The 25210-nt window shown below is 36.4% G+C and overlaps 6 protein-coding genes across 10 annotated transcripts; 4 read left to right on the forward strand and 2 right to left on the reverse strand.

Annotated features, from left to right (window-relative positions):
- The first annotated feature begins 746 nt into the window (after positions 1 to 746).
- LOC143465305 (uncharacterized) lies at positions 747 to 6373 on the forward strand. The gene is made up of 4 exons (XM_076963534.1): positions 747 to 3448; positions 3745 to 3833; positions 4524 to 4660; positions 4691 to 6373. Exons 1-3 carry the CDS (start codon positions 817 to 819, stop codon positions 4644 to 4646), a joined length of 2844 nt encoding a protein of 947 aa, XP_076819649.1. The 5' UTR covers positions 747 to 816; the 3' UTR covers positions 4647 to 4660; positions 4691 to 6373.
- Positions 6374 to 6867: 494 nt separating this feature from the next.
- On the reverse strand, positions 6868 to 11946 carry LOC143465378 (protein SPMIP2-like). 3 transcript variants are annotated; one of them, XM_076963636.1, is made up of 5 exons: positions 11799 to 11946; positions 8107 to 8215; positions 7712 to 7829; positions 7489 to 7598; positions 6868 to 7325 (listed from the first exon to the last, which is right to left on the reverse strand). In XM_076963636.1, the coding sequence occupies exons 1-5, from the start codon at positions 11818 to 11820 to the stop codon at positions 7187 to 7189; spliced, it is 498 nt and encodes a 165-aa protein (XP_076819751.1). In that variant the 5' UTR covers positions 11821 to 11946; the 3' UTR covers positions 6868 to 7186. The 3 variants fall into 3 exon arrangements, with proteins under 3 accessions (XP_076819751.1, XP_076819742.1, XP_076819736.1); XM_076963627.1 differs by lacking the exon at positions 11799 to 11946 and adding an exon at positions 11397 to 11529; XM_076963621.1 differs by lacking the exon at positions 11799 to 11946 and adding an exon at positions 9075 to 9333.
- On the forward strand, positions 10404 to 11721 carry LOC143465397 (uncharacterized). The gene is made up of 3 exons (XM_076963647.1): positions 10404 to 10865; positions 11040 to 11198; positions 11358 to 11721. Exons 1-3 carry the CDS (start codon positions 10787 to 10789, stop codon positions 11528 to 11530), a joined length of 411 nt encoding a protein of 136 aa, XP_076819762.1. The 5' UTR covers positions 10404 to 10786; the 3' UTR covers positions 11531 to 11721.
- Positions 11947 to 13112: 1166 nt separating the features above from the next.
- On the reverse strand, positions 13113 to 14831 carry LOC143465370 (uncharacterized). Its single transcript, XM_076963608.1, has 3 exons — positions 14629 to 14831; positions 14268 to 14420; positions 13113 to 13781 (listed from the first exon to the last, which is right to left on the reverse strand). Exons 1-3 carry the CDS (start codon positions 14711 to 14713, stop codon positions 13312 to 13314), a joined length of 708 nt encoding a protein of 235 aa, XP_076819723.1. The 5' UTR covers positions 14714 to 14831; the 3' UTR covers positions 13113 to 13311.
- A 1823-nt stretch (positions 14832 to 16654) lies between these two features.
- Positions 16655 to 17921, forward strand: LOC143465351 (uncharacterized). Its single transcript, XM_076963590.1, has 3 exons — positions 16655 to 16814; positions 16989 to 17147; positions 17347 to 17921. Exons 1-3 carry the CDS (start codon positions 16730 to 16732, stop codon positions 17913 to 17915), a joined length of 813 nt encoding a protein of 270 aa, XP_076819705.1. The 5' UTR covers positions 16655 to 16729; the 3' UTR covers positions 17916 to 17921.
- Positions 17922 to 19110: 1189 nt separating this feature from the next.
- Positions 19111 to 25157, forward strand: LOC143465316 (uncharacterized). Of its 3 annotated transcripts, XM_076963551.1 has the most exons (8): positions 19111 to 19356; positions 20331 to 20541; positions 20754 to 20997; positions 21502 to 22595; positions 22808 to 22935; positions 23026 to 23155; positions 23289 to 23416; positions 23507 to 25157. In XM_076963551.1, exons 2-8 carry the CDS (start codon positions 20383 to 20385, stop codon positions 23730 to 23732), a joined length of 2109 nt encoding a protein of 702 aa, XP_076819666.1. In that variant the 5' UTR covers positions 19111 to 19356; positions 20331 to 20382; the 3' UTR covers positions 23733 to 25157. The 3 variants fall into 3 exon arrangements, with proteins under 3 accessions (XP_076819666.1, XP_076819660.1, XP_076819674.1); XM_076963545.1 differs by lacking the exon at positions 19111 to 19356 and having other exon boundaries at positions 20092 to 20541; XM_076963559.1 differs by lacking the exon at positions 19111 to 19356 and having other exon boundaries at positions 20092 to 20541; positions 20754 to 20982.
- The last annotated feature ends 53 nt before the right edge of the window (positions 25158 to 25210 follow it).

Genomic DNA, 25210 nt, shown 5'->3' on the forward strand with positions numbered 1-25210 from the left:
ACATTTGGTCTTTAGTAAGGCAAGACAGGAGTAGTCATAAAAGAAAAACTCGCTCAAAAGTACATTTTTGAACGACTCTTACTGTTTGACAAAACTATGTTACATTTATCTTCAAGCCTTCCTTACTAACGTTTTTAAACTGGTTTTTGCGTTTAATAAACCAAACAGAACCTTGATGTGGAGCTAAAATCTACTGCAAGAGTAGAACACGATTTGAATTTTTGAAATATCAAAATTTGAATACAGTATTTCAAAAAGTAACGATGGTACGAAAAAACTAACTGGATTTTTGAACTCAGCACCCAAAAATACATAAAGGGGCATTAAAAAAAGTAGCCAAACAAAAATTGTGTTACGTAGTGATAATTTGTCTTAGCTGCTATTTTTAAAACCTATACCGGAGCCGGAGCCGCTGTTTAAAAGTTTATAGCTCCGGAGCTGGAGCTGGAGCTAGTGGATGAATGCTTGATAGCTCCGGAGCTGGAGCCGGAGCCTATGCTTTTTTGCAGTGGCTCCCCAGCCCTAGTTTCCCTAGACCTAGATTCAAGTCAGATCTTTTTAAACATTGACTGTCCAGTAAAGTCAAGTCATTTAAAAAGTGACTCGAGTTGACTCAAATCAGTACAACACTCTAGTGTGGCCAGCTTTTTATAATGTCATTTAGAGTTTTTGTACAGGACATCAGATATAAGAAAACTGTGCTTACATCAAATGTTATTAAGATTTGCGTTATATTGTTTTATTAAAACTATGCTATACTTTTGCAGAGTAACTATTACCTATATGCTGTGAACTAGTTATTCTCATGTGAATACCATGAAAGAATATTCTGTAATTTACTTTTTATTTGTCACACTGTGCTTTCACAGTGTGTCATGTCGCACCATTCCTTCTTACCAAAAACTGAAAAGTGAAGTATCTGTGAGATCACTTTATCAACAGAGTACCACTGATGATGAATTAGCTCTTGTAAAAAGTAATAATGCTCGTGAACAAAAATCACTTAGTGATGAAACTGACCCAACAAATGAGCCATCCACTCATAATGCCAGTTCAGCTGGTAATGACGCAGAAAATAACCCATCCACTGATAATCACGACCCAGATGGTGATGACCCAGAAAATAAACCATCCTCTGATAATAGCGACCCAGATGGTGGTGACTCAGAAAATAAGCCATCCTCTAATAAGAACGACCCAGATGGTGGTGACTCAGTAAAGAAGCCATCCTCTGATAATAGCGACCCAGATGGTGATGACCCAGACAATAAGCCATCCTCTGATAATAGCAACTCGGAAAATGATGACCCAAAAAATAAGCCATCCTCTGATAATAGCGACCCAGATGGTGGTGACCCAGAAAATAAACCATCCTCTGGTAATGGCAACTCGGTTGGTGATGACTCAGAAAAGAAGCCATCTTCTGATAATGTCAACTCGGTTGGTGATGACCCAGACAATAAGCCGTCCTCAGATAATAGCGACCCAGATGGTGGTGACCCAGAAAATAAACCATCCTCTGATAATAGCGACCCAGATGGTGGTGACTCAGAAAATAAGCCATCTACTGATAATGGCAACTCGGTTGGTGATGACCCAGACAATAAGCCGTCCTCTAATAAGAACGACCCAGATGGTGGTGACTCAGTAAAGAAGCCATCCTCTGATAATAGCGACCCAGATGGTGATGACCCAGACAATAAGCCATCCTCTGATAATAGCAACTCGGAAAATGATGACCCAAAAAATAAGCCATCCTCTGATAATAGCGACCCAGATGGTGGTGACCCAGAAAATAAACCATCCTCTGGTAATGGCAACTCGGTTGGTGATGACTCAGAAAAGAAGCCATCTTCTGATAATGTCAACTCGGTTGGTGATGACCCAGACAATAAGCCGTCCTCAGATAATAGCGACCCAGATGGTGGTGACCCAGAAAATAAACCATCCACTGATAATAGCGACCCAGATGGTGGTGACTCAGAAAATAAGCCATCTACTGATAATGGCAACTCGGTTGGTGATGACCCAGACAATAAGCCGTCCTCAGATAATAGCGACCCAGATGGTGGTGACCCAGAAAATAAGCCATCCTCAGATAATAGCGACCCAGATGGTGGTGACCCAGAAAATAAACCATCCTCTGATAACGTCAACTCGGTTGGTGATGACTCAGACAATAAGCCGTCCTCTGATAATAGCGACCCAGAGGGTGATGACCCAAAAAATAAGCCGTCCTCAGATAATAGTGACCCAGATGGTGGTGACTCAGAAAATAAACCATCCTCTGGTAATGGCAACTCGGTTGGTGATGACTCAGAAAAGAAGCCATCCTCAGATAACAGCGACCCAGATGGTGGTGACCCAGAAAATAAACCATCCTCTGATAACGTCAACTCGGTTGGTGATGACTCAGACAATAAGCCGTCCTCTGATAATAGCGACCCAGAGGGTGATGACCCAAAAAATAAGCCTTCCTCAGATAATAGTGACCCAGATGGTGGTGACCTAGAAAATAAGCCTTCCTCAGATAATAGTGACCCAGATGGTGGTGACCTAGAAAAAAAACCATCCTCTGGTAATGGCAACTCGGTTGGTGATGACTCAGAAAAGAAGCCATCCTCAGATAATAGCGACCCAGATGGTGATGACTCAGAAAATAAGCCATCCTCTGATAATAGCGACCCGGATGGTGGTGACCCAAAAAATAAGCCTTCCTCAGATAATAGTGACCCAGATGGTGGTGACCCAGAAAATAAACCATCCTCTGGTAATGGCAACTCGGTTGGTGGTGACTCAGAAAAGAAGCCATCCTCTGATAATAGCGACCCAGATGGTGGTGACCCAGAAAAGAAGCCATCCTCTGATAATAGCGACCCAGATGGTGGTGACCCAAAAAATAAGCCGTCCTCAGATAATAGCGACCCAGATGGTGGTGACCCAGAAAAGAAGCCATCCTCTGATAATAGCGACCCAGAGGGTGATGACCCAAAAAATAAGCCGTCCTCAGATAATAGCGACCCAGATGGTGGTGAATCAGAAAAGAAGCCGTCCTCTGATAATAGCGACCCAGATGGTGGTGACCCAGAAAATAAACCATCCTCTGATAATGTCAACTCTGATGGTGGTGACCCAGACAATAAGCCGTCCTCAGATAATAGCAACTCAGTTGGTAATGACTCAGAAAATAAACCATCCTCAGATAATAGCAACTCGGTTGGTGATGACCCAAAAAAGAAGCCATCCTCTGATAATAGCGACCCAGATGGTGGTGACTCAGAAAAGAAGCCATCCTCTGATAATAGCGACCCAAATGGTGGTGACCCAGAAAATAAGCCATCCTCTGATAATAGCGACCCAGATGGTGGTGACCCAGAGAATATTCCACCTCTTCGAAATAGTGGTGGTCTTTCACAGAAAATATATCCTGCTGTGGTAGCTGATGAAGGTAATGTCTTTGTGAATATACATGAACCTCAACCTCGCTTAACATACCATGTCCATTGTAGGAATATTATTGGTATCTCAGGCCAGCGAAGTTTTCTGTAATAAGCATTTTGCTTAAGAATGGGTTACAATTTTCAGTTGCTTTATATCTCATAAAGATGGTAAAGTTATGTGTTCTAATGTTTTTGTATCACTTCAACTGTTAGATACTAACTAGAGTTTAAAAGATGCACTTTCTAGCTGTGGTATGTTTAAGATGTTTTGAATTAGTGAGATATACTCAAGTTTGTTCTGCAGGTGCTTATGAAGGCCATGCTTTCACATACTTCATTCTACTTCTGGTTGTGGCTGCATTTTCTTACCTGCTTTATCACAATCGAAGAAAGGTAAATAGTTTTTGGTTTAAGGAATAAGATTTACATTGTAAGTTAACGTGAAGAACTGGCCACGACCGCATTTCTTTTTTAGAAGAGATCTCAAAAGCGAACCTTTATTTTCAAATTAGGTGCGGAATAATTTTAAAAAGCGAGAGCAGCATAAAGAGCACACTCTTTTTTTGATTGACATGCGATAGCGTGAGCGACATTCTTTTTAAAAGATGAGTCATCAGTTCTGCTAGCAAGTTGACTGCTAACTATTTTTATGAAAAAGGATTAGCTTTGACTGCCAAAAGTATACCCATTGCCAGTTGAGTTCATTGCATTTTTTACAAGTTTGGTCTGCATTATACATGCAAAGTTCTCATCCTTGACAGAAAAACATGGAGAACGAAAATGGAAAAAATTTCATTACTTTTTACATGTCAAGGATGTAATTCCAAAAGAAATTGTCAATTTGGAGCTTTATTGTTCGCACCTTGAGCCCAAGTATGCTTTGGTGCCGGGGCAGTTAACGTATTGAACTGAAATTAATGTGCAGTCAATCCAGTCACATACATGAGTGCCTTGGTGCTTCCATTTCAGCGATAGGAAACGTATTGCCATTTCTTGTATATTAAAAGACACCAGCTGCATATAACACATAATGTGCAGAGCTGTTAGTGTGGATCATTTATATTTTTCCAACTCGTTTTACAGGTGGTAGCTGTGATACTTAAAAGAGGAAAGAGGACTGGTAGTCGATTCAAGAGCGGAGGAAACGGTTATCAAAAAGTGCCCACCTCTGAAGAACGATCGGCCGCAAATTCGTATGTTTTCTGATGTCTGTTGCTATCTTGCAACCACAACTATTCGGTTGCAAGATATTGCAACTATTTTGTGGTGTGCGATATTATGCAAGAATTCTTACCTGTCAAGTTATATAAAAGACGCTCGCTTTGCTTGGTACCTGCTTCTTGTGAAGATCACATATTTTATAATATTGGAAACGATACATTGTCTTAACATTGAGTTCCAATTTGCAGTTTTAAAAGCTAAAACTAAGTAAAACAAAGTTAAGAATCACCAGTATGTTCCACGTATTACTTTTCATTGTTGAATTTTATTTCAGTACCTGACTAATATCTCATTCAACTCTGACCGACTAAATCAAACTACAGAAACATTTTTTCAGTTTTAATATACAGTGAATTCATTGATCATTGCTATCAGTAATATACTGAATTATGTGTAATCCAAGTTTGACCTATTGTATTATCTTTTCCGTCTATGTACACCCAGATTTCAGCCTGCATTGTTATTGTTTTTTGTATCTTTTACTTGTTAATGTTCACAATTAATAAGTTTTTCTAACATGAATGTTAACAACCTTAGTATCCTTTCGTGCATGTTCCACAAACCCCCTCGCTAAATTGCTTTCAAAAATGACATTTTTTTCTTACAACACTGTGGCCCCTCATTGTAGTTATTGCTACTGTGGCTTGTACATTCATGTTTACGTTTTTTTGACTAAAAGCCAATCTTCAACGGGTGACAATAATTCTTTATTTAATTTCTATTAAACGATTTACAAGATATTGAATAATTCCAGTCTTCGCAATATGCTTCCACATTTCATACGTTGTCAGTACTTTAAATTTTTTTTTATGTGTGAGCAATATTTTGGCTACCATAATTTCATAATCATTTACAGAAGCTCCACTTTGCTATGATATTATTAACATAAAAAGTGTAGTTTTGTGGCAGTTGGATCCTTAGCTGTTAGTGAGTTAAATGCATGTAATGCCAGGAACTGTGTACAATTATGTTTTTATTATGCAACTCAAGTAATACTACTACTTCTAATGTCAACTTTCAATGTGCTTTGCACTTAAATCTTACTGAAGTTGTAAAGACTATTCTTTACATGCAGCGATTACATTACGTTTAAAAGTATTTAATGTAATGTAAATACACTTCTAGCAAAAGACTGTAAATTCTGAAATGGTGCTTGATGGTGTTACCTTTCCATTGAGTAATAATAATCAAGATATTTGGCTTTGTGTCGAATTGAAGTATTTTAAAGAATATTTCATGAAGCCTGATAGCTTTTTCGTGAAGTTCAAGTCTATTGCTTAAAATTTGTTGGTCTAATACTGTTATAAAATCTAGGCACTACATCGCTTTGAGTGAAAATGTTCATCGCTTATATATGTGTGGTGCTTCTGTTCTATTATTTTATGTTGTGCTTCAGTTTTGCTTATTTAGTAAATCATAGTTTTACATGAGGATAACTTTTGAAGCATAGACCTGCATAAGTATAGTTCTTGGCGGCAAATGATTATTTTCAACATCATATGACACAACTTTGTGAAACGTTTAAAAGATCTTCATTCTGAAAAATCATACAAAGTTGTTTTTGTAGTTTATTGTATCTGTTACTCATTATTTTTAATCAGTGTAGGTTTGTTTGTAGAAACTATTGATGATTTTGCATTTATTGTAAATTCTAAGTTTATTGTATTTTTTTCTTCTGGTGAATACAAGTAAAATAAAATTTATTTATGTCATGAGTCACAAATTAAATTTATGACTTTTCTGAAGGTAGTGATTTACTTTATCGTTGAAGGTTTCCTTATCTTGCTGTTTGCTGCATTTCTGATACAAAAATGACTTTAAAAAATTTAGGAAGCAATTAAACATGAAGCAACTGGAGCTTAAATTGTTCATTGACTCACGCCTATTGATAAACATAAACAACTTGTTGCCTTGGTCAAGTTTTCACTAACAGGAAATTGAAATCTTTACCATGTGCTTTTGAAACGCAAATTATTTTATGAACAGATATCTAGTTGAAGCAAGGAAGTGCTGAAAAAGGTAAAGCAGTATGGTGCACTAAAAGTTACTACCAAATTCCTATTACATCAATCAATTAAAGCTTGCAAAACATTTAGCAGTGACACCACAGGGAGTGACATAATGACAGATCTAGAAGAACAACTAACAGGCTACGCTAAACTAGAACTTAACTAAAGCAGTGGCAAACATGAATGAGCAGACAGAATTCAATCAACCCAATTTCTTCAATATTTTGATTGCACAACACACAAGACATTTGAAAACTGTGCAGTGAGTATCATTGATTCGTTATAAAGTAAAAATAAAGATGAAAGTACTTGGCTGGTTATCTTTTTCAAGGCAGTCTGTAAGAATTATAGAGTTTTTCACACCTATTCGTCCTTGAATTACTAAACGAAAATAAACACAAAAAGAAATCTCAATTTCAGCTAATATTAGGCAGACACAGGCAGCGAAACGAATGAAAGTAAGCAGGCTGCTAAAAATTAAACTATCACAAAACGGTTTCTCATATTGCACATGAATTAATAAGGTCGTCTTATTCCAGAATGTGAGCTTCCTGACAGTGAAGCTGAATCTTGATCTTTTCCTGTTTCAGGCCTTTCTCGTTCAAGTCTTGTCTCCAGAAGATAATCATCTTCCACTACTGGACGCTGTCTTGCCCTGAAACAGTTTTTTATGATGGTGTGACTTTACAAAGTATTCTGGTTACATACTCATCAATCGCTAAGCATTTGCTAGGTTCTAAAATAATCAGTTCAGCAAATACTGTTTAAATTATTGCAAACATAAAGCTGTTCTAAGATATGTTCTTATAAAAGCTTACGATGTTGGAGCAGAAAATGGCCGCCTTGTGAAGGACTTTGGCAATGGTGTCCATGGATTTTGATACAAATGCGTATGTCTGTCTTCTGCACTTTGCCGAAATTCACCTCTCTAAATTCAATGTAAGTTTTAATTATAAATAAGTGATTACTAATCAGCAATTAAATACTTTCTTTGATATCTGCTGTGCAAAGGTGTCTTTCATATCTCAGGCAATGTCAAACCTTTATATGTTGTCCTGTGTGGAGAACTGATCTGTCGCTGTGCAGCGGAATTCCCCAGCCAATTTCACCGACTCTTTTATGTTTTGGTCTGATAGCAGGAGCATTTCTCCAATCTGGCCTGCCATACAAGTTATAAACATTCACTATTGAAAGTTTACTTTGTGGTATAATGACGTGTTGTTAAACATATTTAATAAAGTATTGTCGATGAAAATTCTAAACGCAACGCTTAACTAATAAATTAAAATACCGGCTACGTTATATAAATGCAATGCGGCAATTACCTTTGTTACATCTCATGCAAAAAATATAAATTTCTCAGAATAACACTGTTTAACACAAATAGTCCAAAATAAGCCACTAAAACATTTTAAAAATATATTTCCATTACCCACCTGTATAAGTATGCTATTTCACTTGTACCTTCAGGTGACATAGTATCAATGCCAACATATCGGTGTTCTTCCTCAATATGCACTCGTTGGTTAGTGATCCCATTCGGTCCTATAAATAACATTTACTGGATGATATGAACAAAACAAACTAACACAGAGAGGATTTGTTGTTGCACATATATCACGAGGATATATGTGCAACAACATGATATATATATGGATATATGATATATTGCACATATAGAGGATTTGTGAAATAAAATAGCATAATTGTTTATATGTTGAGTTGCAATTTTGTGCAAAAGATCGATTTAAATTGGAGATGATGCAAACATGTATACTGTTTGGTATTGTTAAGATAAAGATAATAACATAATAGATAATAGAATAATAAATAAATAGTAGATAATAGAAAGATAATTTGTTTTGATAATCCAGCACAGATGTGAACAGCACACAACAAACAATTCTTCTAGATTTTTGTTCAAACGCATAAATAACATGATGCAGTTATTATTAACGACAGTGTAGTATGTTCTGTAGCTTATAATAAATTCTCATGAAAGTGCACAAGTACTGGTATATAACCTACTTTGGCGAAATTTCAACAATACTTGCAAAAAAGTCGATTTTAGTTATAAACATAGGGCTATAGGGTTAGTTTGAAGTTAGATTTAGACTAGCCTAAAAGATAGGTTTAGCTACGGTTTAGATTACTATGTTATAACCATTCAGTTAGATTAATAATAGACTGTGAAAAATAACTTCAAATCTATGACTTTTTCTGGTAGAATAAGCTTAGTGAAAGCCTAAAATTTTTCCATTCAGGCTTTCATGTGTGCGTGCAAAAGTAAACGAGAAACCAATCCATTTTAATCAAAAATATAAAAACAATAAGCTCGCGACGTTTATCCAATATAACTCTATATGTTTGATTTTAAAGTATAATGGTTCAATTGAGCTTTTACCGGTGAAAAGCATTCGACGTCCAGTAGCATTAATGCCGATGGGCCAGCAGTATCGCTTAGTGATTGTATCAAAAGCATCGCTGTCGACTCTAGATATGGAATGCGTCATTGTTGTTTTTTAATTACATACAAATTATCTTCTATTTGTTTCTTTCAACACATAGAGGCGTGAAACGACTTTATCAGCAGTATCACATTACTAATCTAACAAAACTGATGACTAACAAACAAACATTCCAATTAACACAAACTGTTGTCTCATTGGTGACAGATATTTATCGTTGCGTGGCAACATCGCTTTTGATGGTGGCGCAAGAGTGCAAGAAGTGACTGTCGTTGGACCACGACCTTAATTTTTCTAACTACAGTAAATCGTTTACCTTTTTGGCCATTGAACCGACACACTTACAACTAAAAAAAAAATTTGAAAATTACACATCTCCTGTTTAAATATATTCTTTAGAAATAATACTCAAATACAAATACTTGTGGTTTTGTCTCCTTTTGACGAAAAATAAAATGATAGATTGATTAATTGACTGTATTAAAATATGTTTCTATCCTAACCAATTTATAGAAATGTAGTAAACAAACATAACTTACTTTTTTCAAAGGTCAGGTAGTGATAATAATCACATTGAATGCAGTAGGGAGTAGCCTAGGCTATATAAGTTAAATTAAAGGATGGATACATATGGGGTACATGCGTTGATCTAGGCTAGAGCTCGTTTGATTTACTAAACGTTTATCATATGTGAATTTTAAATTTGTGTGTTAGTTAGATCGTCCGCTCTTCTTACGCTTGCGGAAAAAAAATTTCGCTTGGCGGGCAAAATTCGTGTCAAGCCTGATCTGAAGGGCAGCATAAGTTAAAATTCCAAGATAAAAATAGAAGTAAAACTCCTAGCAGCACTGGGGCACAACGACACACAATGTCATCGTTACATAAAAAGATAAACTATAACGACTGTACGAAAACTTAACTGGAACAATATTTGAGGAATATAGTTTTCAAATGTTTAGTTTTAATACAACCGATAATTAGCGAATCACGCATAAGATTGATTCTGCTTCTTGCTTATGATCAAGTTTAGAACACGTTTGTAATCAGGTATTATATGTCATTAGGATTCAAACAAGGTAAAATTAAGTACAATTTACCTTAAATAGCATCACGTACAGTCCAGTGCGTGTCGTATATCTAGGCGTACCTTAGTTTGTGACGACAGTTTTAGCCCATCCTTGAAAATAGCGTTGTACGTGAATCGAACAGACATATTATTAAAACAAAACAACTGCGTCATTTTCTTTAATTTTACCATTCTGAAACAAAACTTTGTTTGAAGTGAACAAGGAGAAGAAATATTTTAAAACAGGGAACAGGACGAGTCCTATTGCTTTTTTGCTAATTGCAAATAATCTTCTTAATTAAAACACTTTCTCTATAAACCAAAACAAGGAAAAAGTTACGTTTAAAATTAGAAACAGTAATGGTTTTCTGATCAACATTAGCGAAGTTTATATAAGTATTAGTTCAGTTTGTTGGGAAGATGATTTTAACTTTACCACAATTATAGGTTAACCAGGAAGAAAATGATTCAACATTAAAAATTTTTCCGTCGTTTCCTGTCTCATTTCAAGTATCAGACAAAAGTTTATTCGACCTCAAGATTTTTCGAACGGTTAGCATTATCAATAATTACCACAGAAAAATGTTAAAACAGATTTTAGGAGCTATTGCCACTCTACTGATTGCAATTACGCCTTTAGATGCTTTTCTTTTAGGACCAAGTAAGTGAAAGTCTTGAGATTACTTGATCTTTAGCTTGTAGTTACGCGATTTACAAAAATATACTGTTTTGTTAATAAATTGCTGGATATGCTGAATTTCTGTTAACTGTTAGAGCGTTGGATGTACAGTAGCTTTGGACGTTTTATTATTCATTTTGATGCTGATTATTTCAGTCGACTGCAGAGTGAGTGCTTTTGGTCCTTGGAGCGACTGCTTTTTCATACCTGACCTAATTTCCCGGTCACTTGTCGCTGTTCAAGCCCGGGAGCGTGTAATTTTAAGATTTCCCCTTTTTGGGGGACGCCCTTGTCCCTATTTAATCGAGGAAAGATGTAAGTAAAAATTCAATATTAGTCGAAAATGTTTATGCAAAGTTTGCATTAAAAGTAGCCTATTAGTTTAGCCGACTTAATCAAATTAGTATTTATTTGTTTTTATTAACCAATGTTCACCAAAACAAGTGGTTGAACGAGCTTCACTTTTTGTTACAGTTTGTAATATTCCCGTTTTGGGAAACGTACTACCCCCACCTTTTGATATTCCCGGCGACCTGGCGGGCATCCACGACCTTCTAGGTCCGCCGATTAGTGATCCGGACCCCGAGAAAACAAGATATGATTCTTCCTCCGATTCTGACTCTGATTCTGACTCGGACAGTGACTGAGCATAACTGATTTCGACGCAAGTTTGCGTTTTGCATTTTTGTTCGTTTTGTTTATATCGGTGTATCTTTTTCGATTTAGAATGGCTTCAGTTGGCAAGTCAATATGTTTTAAGTTGACACTATGAAGCGTCTGCATTGCCATATTACGCCCTAAATTTAACCAATATAAATACAAGAAAGTTATCGCAGGATTTATCAACTAACATTTGTACGTTTAAAACACTCCAATTACAGCAGAGTATGTACCAATCACAGCAAACGTTCTTACCCATAATGCTCCAGCAAACCATCACGTTTCAAATCAAGTCTAGCCCAAGGCGCGACAAACACGTGAACTTCGAGAACAGGTTCCGTAACATTTTCTGAAAGAGATTACTTCTAAATTTGTACAGTAACCTAATCAATCAATTGTCAGGCTCTAAAACGGAAAGAAAATGACCGTAACTCGTTTTTGTGCTATTGCAGTTTTAATTATTTTTTTCTTTGATTTAGTTTTTATGTACCTATAGGCTACCTTTAATTTTAACCTACAGAAATCGAAGCTGTTAAGCTAGATTTTTTGATAAATTTGTGACCTCGAAGGAGTTATACTAATAAGCCAAGTATCACTTTCAATTTGTTATTTTCTTTCCATATACTAAATATTTCTGAAACCAAAACTAAAAGATCTCTGAATGATACCCTTACTATAATCTTTTTCATGACAAAACTCTCATTGACCAAAAATATTAAGAGCCAAGAGGACCGCAAATATTGTTCAAACTTACTTTAATTTTTTGTACTTTTTAAATGTCAATGTCATCAGATTATAAAGATTGCATTATACAAATGCAATGGGATGCCTATAAAATTGCGGCACGTAGGCTTGATGACATTTTTTACTTCCTTGATTGCAATAGTAAGCATATGTAAACGCCATTTTATTACGACATTGCAAAGATTGTCGGTAATCAGCGGAAAAAGAATTGCGCGTTCAAAGCAGTTTTCGATTAAATATTTAACGAACTTGGAACTACATGTTAACGTTATAAATCAAATTCTCAGGTATTCTTTCTCTTAATCTAACCCCCAATAATATTTATTAACAACGGCCGCGCGTGTCATATAATTAGGGTAGACATAGTCGCATATTTGATTATGACGTGTTAGACGGCACGTTATTACATACGTTTAATTTATTACACAAAATTAAAACGTGTTTTACCGGAGTTATTTGCCGCTCTTTGTCCGGTACCATCAGTGACCTGTATATACCGTTATTTTTGCAAGCAAACCAATTATTCAATGAAAACAACGCCAAAAAAGAAATACACCGTTCCACTATAGGCTAGCATAATATGATATAAAATTTAATAAAGATTTGAGAATTATCATTAGACCCAGGGCCAGGCTTAACCGGTAACAGGCCTATGTACAATAAAGATATCAGTTTTTATCATTAATCATTTTTAGAACTATATATAAAAACCTCAGATTTTTTTTGAATTAGCGCGTCACTTATTGTGAACAATGGACATGACTTTTGTCGACATCATAATTCGTAAATCGCTTCATTCATGTGACAGTAAGCAACAGCGACAAATGAGCCAGTTTTACTTTTTATTTAATCAAATCCCATAAACATAGTTCCACGTTTATATTTAAGTTACTAGAAATGTCCATTTAACAAGAAAGAGGTTTAAGAATTATCAAGAGTTCAAGGAAACAAGACAAAAAATAAAATTCCAAGTATTCGGTTGTCATAGGTCATGCGGTAAAAACTTAAGGTGAATCCACTTCATCTAACGCCAGTAATGATGATAACCGTCTTGCCCACGGCTTGGTGATCTGCTTCCACTACGAGACGGACTTCGACTCCCGGATCGACTACGACTGCGAGATCCTCTCCTGCTGCTGCGAGACCGGCTACGGCTGCGTGATCGACTTTTTGAGCGACTCTTGCTCCTCTTTCGAGATCCACTTCGTGATCTGCTCCTGCTTCCACTTCGGGATCTGCTCCTGCTTCCACTTCGAGATCTGCTCCTGCTTCGGCTGCGAGACCGGCTTCTATCTGAATCCGAATCGCTGCTGTCGCCATCGGAAGTATCGCTGTCGGAAGTATCGCTGTCAGAAGTGTCGCTGTCATCAGAATCACTATCGGGACGGCGATCGTCGTCCTTATTGTCCCCAGTAGGCCGAGGTTTGGTGACAACTGGAGGTCGGCGAGTGTCGGCTACTTCTCTGGGAGGAAAAGCGACAAGAGGTTTGCATTCTGCAAAGTAAAATATACCTTTGATGATTAAGTAAAAACTTAGAGAGTTTAAACTTTTGAATATTGTGAATTTCTGCCGACGGTACATGCGGCAAACTATAGATTATAACTCATAACGTTGGCCAACAAAATCTTTCTTATTCTAACTAAACTGTCAGCAAAAGTATCTGTGATTAAATAACTTTTTTTTACGTATAATTAAGAGCAATATTGTAAAGTGTTATTTGAAATGGCAAATAAAATGCCCCTTCGTCCAGTTATAAATGTTTATTAGCTTAATCTACAGAGGTGCTTGTATCTGTCGCGTATCACATTCCTTGAATTAAACTGCATGAATGCATTCCCATGGAAGTTACTTTTGGTATAAAATGCAAGAACACATAGGCTATATACTATACAATCAAGTCGGCCTATCTCAATAACAAATAGATGCTGCATGTAAGAACATCTCACACAATACTCTTCCGAGAACACATTTCGGGTTACCTTTGACTTGGTATAGGCTTGGACAATCCCTTTCGTCTCCTCTGATGATGTTCCTGTATCTTACTTGAACGTAGTGATTACCGTAGCCAGTGAAATCGTCTTTGGCCCAATAACAATCACCCCAGTCACCAAACGGACCAACCTCACAACCAACTTAGAAGAAAAAATAAAAAATAATAATAAATTGAAAAATTTTGTCGTCTCAAAATTTTATTTTTCAAATCGTAATTCTGTAAGAGTCATCTGGAGGAGAAAACAACTGCTTCTTATACAAAAGAGCGAATAGGCCTATAGGCTGCATTTACGATGCATCAATAAGTGTTTGCAAATTTTTCTTATCAAGTTAGCCTACATAGCCTACCTTTTTCTCGGGCCCTGACAGCCCAGGCATCTGCCTGGTAAGAAAGAGCAGCTAAGAGGACAAATCCCAGTAAAGCTTTCCACATATTGATGAACTTGTTTGTTCAATATGTTCAATAAAAAGTGAACGAAAATCAATTCAAGTATCGACCTTTTAAAGGAAACCGTTGTCAAATGTTTAATCATCGTGACACGGCTTCTGTCACGATACCATGGACTTAATTGATGCAACAAAGTTAATAATACATATTTCGCGTAGGGAAGGTAACGATTTTAAAGTTTAAGGTTGTGACGTAAATATCTGTTACACATCGCATGGTTGAATGTAGGCTATATAATTGTTGCGACGAGATAGGCATAATGTCATCCGCAGTTGGTGGAAAAAATTCGCTTCTGTCATCAAACGTTTTTCAAGGAATAAATTCCGACTCTAAAAAAAACCAAGAACTACAGGTTACCGAGATGGAGGCTACGGGTAAATCTACCAAGCATAGATTTATAAATGGATGAAAGTTGCAAGCCATTTTTTAAACTTTTTTATATACAATGACTTACCTAAAACCATTTGTTTACCAAAAGATTGCAAATCGCTATTAGGAAAAAAATCAAATTAGGAAAAAACAAGGTTTTGTTTTATTATTACATATTTGCTGGAAAAACATCGAGTACTTTAATTGCTACGTAAAAGGAGAACGTGATTGCCTTTTTGTAATTATTTGAAAATTGCAAAACATTGTCTCACAGTTTATATAAATTACCAACCTGTGTGCGCGAACTGTTGTAACTGATCGTGGAATGTTAATTCTATATGCGAGAGTTTAATAAGCCCAAAGCGTTTGATTAAACCGTAAATGAATTTAAACACCTTCCAAAAAAGTAGGTGGGTTTGCATAATAAGTAGGCATCGTGCACGTTAATGCTCCTTATTTCTGATCTTTTCTTTCTTCTTTTAGAAAACAGCGAATACAATGTCAATATCATCATTATGTGGTTTAATTGTTCTTAGACAAATAAATTAAAAAAGTTAATTACAATTGGGATGGTCTAAGTGCTTATAAGTGCTGTCTTTTCAAAGGCACTCTATACCTTTCTTCTATAGAAAGCTATGCAATTTGAATACTTCCCAGGTTGTCTTTCTGAACCTCAGCCAGTTACTAAGTGCTGCATTTCTACAATACATGTACCAACTTGAAAACAATCAAGTACTGATATTATGATTTGTAATTCAAGTAGTAGCAGTATACTATAATAAAAAAACATAGATATGTAAAAAATATTTTCAAATTTTCAGCTAATTACTGTTAAACGAGATATCGCAGAAAGCTAAACAACTTGCTCATCGTTAATTGAAGATTGCCAATCATTATAGTGCACGTCATGATGACTAGTAGGTCGTGATGGTGCACGTCATGATCGATGGCCGAAACGGAAAAAATTCTTCTCATGATTAAAATATCCAATCACTTTTTCTTGCGAGTCGGCAAATAAATCTACAAACTGGCATCGAACACGTGATATCTAATACCGAGTGTTATGATCTTGATCAAGAAGTGCCTATAATCACAATTGGCTCGCATAAAGTAGTCTGTAGATATAAAAATATGATGCAACGAAAACAATCTTTTTGAGACAACTTGTGGTTGTCCTACTACAGGTTTTGTCAAAAGTCAAGAACGGGCTGGTGGTTCTATCTTCCATTTTTTGCAAAATAATTACTTGTGCAATTGCTACAAAGTGGAAAAACAACAAAAACTCTATAGACAGCCAAAGGCTTTTCGAAAACATCAAAGACATGATTTTTATTATCGAACGACATGACTGTGCCTAAGCGGTGTCGTTATCACAATTAGCTATCTACCTCAATTAGCAAGGTGGCGCAACTCTATATCTAAGATGCGGTTGTGTTTCAACAGACTTTGCCTTCAATTAAAAATGCGCTGGCTGTTAAATTACTCATTTTTCACAAACTAATTATACGAGTGCAATTTTTGCAAATTAAAAACAGCAGAAAAATTCCCAAACTGACAAACACCGTCTGTTATAAAAAGCAGCATTTAGCGATTTACATTCATATTTGCAAGCAGTTCACACATCGGAGTGAAATGTTGCAAAAAACTTTACAATTCGCAGCAATTTTCTCAGTGACAGCATGCGTTTTCGGCGCACTGCCTGGGAGAAATGAACCAGGTTAGACGAGTTTTTATTAAAAAGATTAACTAATAAGCTGCAATAAAAAAAATTCTTTAAAACCTATGGGTCAAAAGTAATAATATGTGCATTTGTTGTAAATGGAAAACAAATCTTGTCTTATGTTTATGTTGTGAAATGAAGTTGTTTTAAATTGTTTTTTTTTTGTCCCAGTAAACTGTATCGTAAGTGACTTCGAAGACTGGAGCGACTGCTACGACATACTAAACGAAGAGACCGGTCAATATGAAAGAATGCAATACAGAATTCGAGAAATCCTTCAGGTACCTAGAAACGGTGGAGAAGAATGCCCAAATCTACTTGAGACACGAGGTAACGACATAAAAGAAACACAAGAACTTGACTGGAGATCTAAGGCCTAAATTTTTTCTCGTTTTAGTTATAGTTTGTTAAACGTTTATGTGTGTCAAATAGATTAATTATAGTATTGGTGGGAACGTAAACGTTATTTAAAATGAGTGGAGCTTTTTCTTGTCATTTTATTGGAAAAAAATAAACGAGAGGTTTGCAGGATGCATTGATGACGTCAATCCCTGGTTTGACGTTGAGGCTGAAGTAGACGAGGAAGAAAACAATGATGAAGAAGACAATCAGGAGACATATGAAGAAGAGCGGAGACCTCCCTTGGCTCTTCCTGAAAAAAATCTGGCCGACACAAGAGCTCCCCCGGCCCGTTTTACGGAAGAAGAAAATGTGAGAAAGAGCGGTAAAAGACGCGGGTCAGATTCCTCTTCCGACTCGGATTCGAGTTCCGATTCGGATTCGAGTTCCGACAGTTCTTCTGACAGTAGCCGAAGTCGCAGCAAAAGCCGAAGCAAGTCACGCAGCCGTAGCCGGAGCAAATCTCGAAGCCGAAGCAGGTCAAATAGTCGCGGATCCTCGAGAAGCAGAAGCCGTAACAGCAGCAGAAGTAGGAGCCGTGGATCGAGCGGCGGCCGCGATTGCCATCTCAAAAGCTACTATTGGAAGCAATACAAGTACTACTTGTATAAGTATCAGCACGCCTCTTCACACAGTGACAGATCGAATTACAGCAAAAAATACCTGTGGTTTTTGAAGAAGTACAAGTCATGCCACTAAGCTAAAGAACGGCACCTGCTTTGAGTAAACAGATGAAGGATTCATGTTTTTGATTGCATTTGGTGAATTCTACAAAATTGTTTTGAAATAATTTATGAGTGCTCTGCATAATTGATAACAAAGATATTAATTAAAAAACAATAATTCATTAAAAACTTACAAGGAAATTAATATTGATAATTAAAAGAGAACCTTTGTTTCGCTTGCTGTTTTTGAAAATTTGGAAACGTTTGTACGCATGTATGTAGCACAAGCACAGTTGTGCATTCCGGTGTAGCCTACTCGTCTGACACATAGAAAACTCAACTCAATAAAAGCTTTGCAGGTGTAGAACGTTTGATATTTGTCTGAAGTTACAAATGCGAAAGTATTGCTGATAGATATATCAGTTGCTTTTGCATATACCTTCTCAGTAAAATCAGGAAAATGCGTGCGGATACGCAAATATTATCTTACTCAGAAGAAATTAAGCTACCTTTATAGCTAGCTGAGAGTTTATCAACGCATTCACTTGTTACTATCATTTAAAACGGCGTTTGTCAAGACAAACATCATGTGATAAATTTTACACTTTTGTTACCCTTCTGCAGTTTGTCAAATATCTCTTTAAATATGTATAAGCATCCATATTAAATTAAGTAGCTTAAATAATAATTTATCTTATTTACAAAGACATTTGATTAATTCATCTATTACAGCATTTTTAACACGCACAACCATTTATTACAAAATATAAGCTAATCCAAACAAAGTGATGAGTATAAATGATGTAAATGCATTACCACACTGCAATTACAGATTTAAAATTTCATTTATACGTAAATAATATACACAGTATAGCATGAATTTACAAATGGGGATATTACTCCGCAACTTGTCGAAATTCAATTCAAAATGATAGAGCCGGGCAAATAACGTGATGTTTTTCAGAAAACAAATTGCGCAGAAATATTTCAAAAACAACCTTTTTGGTATGAAAGCTTCAACAACCAAAAGCGAACAAGGTCACTGTCAATACAATTAAAGCTTTAACAATGAGGTAAACCCACGCTCATAGAGAATGTGTCGTGGTTTACAAGGCTTGCTACTTGAAGAAAACATTTGAGTATACAACAATGGATTCTTTTATTTTCGAGTGCTCTTTAAATATTGTTTCTTTTCGGTTTTACATACAGTTACACAGATGCAAAGTTAACTTAATTTTAAATCGTCTACCTACAGTATACCAGTGGATAAGTTCAAACAGAATCTTAAACGGCATATTTTTGTTCGTTTTGCTTAAAAAGTATATAGATAAGTCGAGGTAAAAAGTCAACAGGTTTTGTAAATAAAACGCATGGACACTTTAGGTAATTTTAGTAGGTTCAAAGAGATGTCTTTTGCAAATGTGAATGACGCAAGCCACTCTGTGTGTTGCATGAGGTAATGGCAGAAACGCAAAGTAAGTTGTCGAACATTTTAAAAAGCGACTGACATTTTTACGAAAATAAGATTCATTTTCTGTGTCCTTTTGACGTGAACGTTTGATTGGAGTTCGTTAATCGCAATAAATGATAAATAAATAAGTGCAAAATCATATATGGTCCGCAGCAGAAGTACAAATGATAAATGGATCTTTATACAACAATTTCAGACATTTTTTGCAAGTTTTGAAGATATACACACGTAACGATGTAAAAGAAGCAAGACAATACGATCTATGGGTGTATTGTACACTTTAGGCTTGCGCTAATCCTTCAAGTCGCCAGGTTATGAAAACAACGTTTAGCTAACAAAAGTTATCGCAATTTTTAGGTTGGTGACGACGATAGAACGCTACCCTGCGGTGAATTGGTTCGGCACAACAAAATCGGTTCAGACACTCACATACCTTTACAATACGTCAAAAACCAACAACACCCATAGCTAAAGCCTTGGAAGCTTCAGTTTTCGACTTTGCGTTTTGAGCATAAAGGGTACTTTTTGGTGACGTCAAAAGTAATTTCAGCATTTATTGTTCCATAGAAGCTCTTGACTGATGTCGATAAACATCTATTTATACAAGATCGCTTTCTTACACATCGAGTGTATGTTACATATATACTTGAAAATACAATATCGTATGAGAGCCGTCTGAGTTGTGAGTAATTGTATGAAAAAGGGGGAACCTATCAGGAGAGTTGATAAAAGATTTGAGTTTTGTGTGTGTGTGCGGTTTTCATGACTCTGAAAATGATTTCAATATCATTTTACAATAAAACACCAAAACGTATTGGTCTCAGTAAGTCAAAGGGTAGAAAAAAAATATTAAAACTTGAAGCAAAAGTGAAATTAGGTGCAATTATCAAAAAGAATTAGCAGTACAACTAACCTAACACTAAAATCTCCGCCAACAAGTAACCAGCAGGAATATTACTTTTAAAATCTTACATATAGAAGGTGAAGGCATTATAAGAGTTCTACATGAACCGACACAATACTGCCAAATATGAAAGCAACAGGGGAAGCTACGGCAGCTCTGCGAAAGAATATTACGATCCAGAGTCACGGAAATGGGACAATATCATTGCGAAGCACGAAGACAAGTGAAATATCTAGCTTTGTCAAAAACTGCAATCTCGCAGAAACTTATACACTGAGAAAGGAAGTATGTAAAACAAACAAATATAACGTAATCTTTGTTGTATTTATTCAGCATCGTAAGTTAATATATATTTGGTTTAACATAATTGTTAATTTTAACAACTTTACGTCAGAATTTTGCTTAAATTCAAAATGAATTCGCTTAAAACGCAAAAAAGTGACAGTAGAATATCAAATATTGCAGTAATTTATCAAAGATCTTACTGGGTTTTGCAGCTCAACATCTGGCATAAAGACACGGATTTTGAAATAAGACGTTTGAACAAACATCAAGAAAATATGTATAAATCACTGCTGAGACTTAGCAAGACCAAGAAAGAAATTAAAAGCCACCGGGAAGAAAAGAAAAAAGACCGCGAAGAACGAAGTATCTGGAAACAGTCGGATCGAAGAACGAGAAGGAAAAATATAGTAGTCTCACAAATAGGACTACGCATTGACGAAAGTAAGACACAAACAGGTCCAGTTCTGTTCTAATTTACCATAACTTCTATTCTAATTGATCGGGACTGTATTTCGCTGCGCCGCCGTTAACTGAGAATTCGGTTTGTTTTATCATAAAAAATGGAAATTGTGTTCTGACTTTAGCACAAAACCTAAGATTACATAAAATAGTTTTCAAAATCGCTAAAAAAAACTCAAACCAATGACTCCATAAGCTAAGTAGGGCTAGACTTCTATAATAAAAAAGCATACTATTGCCAAAAAGCTGCTTTAAAAGTCGACTACGTTAGCGCTTTTCAAGGCTTGCATTTACAAACGCCTACTTCAACTAGCAAACACTGCTATTTAAGAGTAATGGTCAGTACAGAAGCCAAAACTGAACACTGCTTGTCCAGGCTAATCCTGCTACGAGTATTTACAGAAGCTAAATGAATGTTAGATAGGCTATTACGCCTATTAGCCTACTTAAAGCAACTGCACTAACGGACTGGTCAGTTTAACTATGTGGAATCACTTTTAGTTTCAGATTATGATTGCTTATCGCCCGTTTCAAGTGTTAACTGCCTCAAAATGCACGACAAAGATGACCAGGAACACAAATTGAGAACGCAAAGGCCTAGCCCAAGCTCCAGCCTAATGCTTGGCCTTGCTAGCAACAGAGGATATAAAAAATCTCTCGCACTTACTGTTGAAAACTTGGAGAAGTTTGATGAACTCAAATCAAAGACCAGTTGCGGTTTAAGCACCTTATCTGAGCTATCTAAGTCTGTCACCAATGGTCGCTTATCTCCTGCGAGCAACCAAAAGTTTGCAGCTGACAAAAGGAAACAAAGCACGAACAATTTTGCTTCCACTAAACAAGCTTGTGAAGAAACAGCTCACAATAGTGCAAGTGTGACGTCAGACAAACTTGACAAAACGCAACCTGAACATTTGCCGTGCAGTTCTGATCACTTCTCCCGACAAGAGCCAGCTGATAAATTGCTTGAAACAAAGCAATATGATCCGATCCAAGTTGTTAACGAAATTTCATTAAAACCTGCCCAAAGGAAAACTGCAGCATCCATAAACGAAAATGATCAAAGTAGTGAGAAAAAACGTAGAGTTGGAAGTATTTTGCCACCAATTCGTCCGGCTCATTTACAACGGCTAAAAAGCACCAAGTTTGCCAAGTTAGAAAGCAACGATGCATTACGCGAAAAGGATGAAAGCGATTTTCGAAGCCAAAGTTCATCAGAATTACCTAAAATTCCAGAAATGGACACGAACTTGTACGCCGCCAGTCCAGTCCTGGGATCAGACAACAGCAACACTAAACCTAAACAGAAAACTATGAGAGAAGTGGAATATGTGAAAGCATCCAACCCACTTCACTGGGAACAGGAAGCGGAAGTGCGCTCTACCGAGTCGGAAATATTTGAAGACGTAATTCAGACCCTTCAAGCTTCAAACATTCCTGAAGACATAGTTGATACATGTGGCATGGACTCAAAGTGTACGGAAAAGAGAAAGCCCCTTTCAGGCAAGAGAAAGAAAAAACGGAAGCGAATAAAGCTGAAGAAGAAAAACAAAGTTGATCCATCGATCGAGTTAAACAACACTTCCTCAATACAGGTGAAATATTGGCGCTCACATAACACGAAATAACGCATTGCATTTTTCAACACTTCATTGACCAAGTGCATAAATATAGTTTATATGTGTACCCTAAAATATAACAGATATTTTGATGCATTAATATCTGCTGTTTAACGAATCCTATGATATTAGCCTACGATTATGTAATTTAAATTCTTGGCTTTATTTACTCAAGTTAGCGTTTTCAGACTCGGCCCGGTAAGGTGTACGATTTGACAGTCTACAAGAAAAACTCGAAGGGAAGTTTGGACGAAGATCATCTTCGCTATGACACGACCATTGACGTTGCAAAGCATTTTAATTTGGCTTCACACAAGTATAAAAGTTTTTTAACCTATAAGACTATTTCAATGCAATTTAAGACTATTATTAGTATATTGAATATTATATTTCTTTTTGTCTTTAGGGAACGTTTAGAGCGGAAAAAACTTTTAGAAAACGCGAGGAAAACCGAAGCTCAACAACGCCATCGCGTGAATGCGTTTCTGGAGCGGTTAGCGATGATGGAAGAGTCAGAAAGACGAAATCAGCTTCTGGTACACATAGTTTAATATAGTTTCTGTTTTTGTGAGTGTTTACTACTTTCAATTGACGAGTTCTATATCGTTGTCAACATATTTTGCTCTCTCTAATTTCCAATTATATTTTAACGTTGAACTTGTGTTCTAGCGTAAAAGAGAAGCTGAGGAGGCCAGACTTGCATTTGAGAAGAGATTAGAAGCAATTAAGAAAGGACCACCCACTTATGGCGTCAGAAGCAACAACACGCCCAGTTACGTCAGAAACTACGTCAGACCGTAAGCGTTTTGTCATCACATCAGTCTGTCGTATAGCCATCAGAGAAGTGATGTTTTAGTTGTTAAAGTTTCAGTTTCGTCTTTTTTAAGGTCCGTGCAAGTTAATGGAAAACGTCCACGAAAACGTTCTAGTTGGTCCGTCCCCTCTGTTTTTACCCTTCAGCTTGCAGCCGAATCGAAAACGAACTCTTCCCTACTCAATTCTTCCTTTGACAGCTCTGCGGCTCTTTCACGAGGACCCTCTGTTCCTGATTCTTCCTCTCACCTGGTCAACATCAACATCGAAAAATATCTTCTGGATGCAGCGGAAGGATAATCTTCCCGGTACAAGCTTTAAACTCATACAAAACACACTTTGGGTGCCTCCAGGGCTAAAAGTAAATTAATTTCCTTTCCGGTAGCGGCGGTAGCCTGTATGCAGAGATTAAATAGGAGATATATAGGCTAACTATATAAAGTAGGCCTCCAGACTAATTGCATTGCATTGTTGAACCGTTACTTGCAACAATTTGTAACAAACACATAAACCGGAATGTCACAACAGTGTGCAATGAACGTAGAAAAATGGAACCAAAACCGATAAGAATTTCATGAAATCGCCAAGAACTCGACGTATGCTGTCATTGAAGAAAGCGGCCTGTTTTAAGGCATTAATGCTCGAGAGCATGGGAAATGGCCAGGTCGCTATTCAAAAGAAAAACGTTGCTTTTTTGTGATATACGTTACGCCGTTACGGTTTCAACTGATTCCTTCCTTCCATTCATATCGTATTACAGTAATATGACCATACACCTGTATACAATGGGCAATTTCTAACGGATTTGGTCTCGAAAAACAACACGAATAAGAAAATAAGTGATGACAAGCTACACCTCGTTACAAAGAAATAAAGGGACGACATCCCTCGCAAATTCTTTCCAACAAGCAATGTTTGCAAATCTGTTAAAGATAACTGACTTTGCTGATAAAACTATTGAACCAGGCACAAATCACTCTGTACCCGAACTCCATAAACCGCAAGGTCAATGACGAATGTTAGGTTGGTGGCATGTCGCTGTCGCTTTTCTCAAGCTACGTTATCGATAAGCGATCCAAGCAAACCATTAAATTTTGGAAATTCTTTACACATTTGTCTTTGCAGCGTTGAAGTAAATCAGAGATCCTTCATATAATATAGCGTTATCTTCAACCGTATATAGGCTACTATATGTGCAACACAGTACTTCTTAATTTGCATATGTCACTCAAAAAATATGTTTGCAACCAGAGTGCTGCCATTTTGAACTCTATACAGATGAAAGGCTATCTGGTTAACAAATTTTGCAGATATCCGTATGCAAAAATAGGTATATTGGATGGAAGTGTTAATTTCTATGCATTCTTTGTGGTTCGAATCTGCATGCTTTGGTCATTTAACGGTACAAATTAGCGTACATAGATCATGGTAAGATATGCGTCGTTACTACTAAGAAAGTGTTTATATACAATAACAAATATCATAATCTTTTTATGTGTAATGTAATAAAAAAATTAAATGCAGTTTTATTCAACCTAAACATTTGCGTAAGGAGTTGGATATTTTATTTTTTTTCTGGAAATATGGAACTTTTCCAATTGATATTTGTATGATTGTTTGATGTTTGAATGGCCTACAACGAGTGTATTTGAACACTTTACGAGCTACAATTGTTGTTTCCTTGTAAAAATTAAACTTGTCAAGAATAAAATATATCTAAATAGACTATAATGCTGGGGTTATTGACAAAAGCCATAAATCGCTGTCGACATGTTTAC

This window comes from Clavelina lepadiformis, chromosome 1 (genome assembly GCF_947623445.1).
Source record: "Clavelina lepadiformis chromosome 1, kaClaLepa1.1, whole genome shotgun sequence".
NCBI lineage: Eukaryota > Metazoa > Chordata > Ascidiacea > Aplousobranchia > Clavelinidae > Clavelina > Clavelina lepadiformis.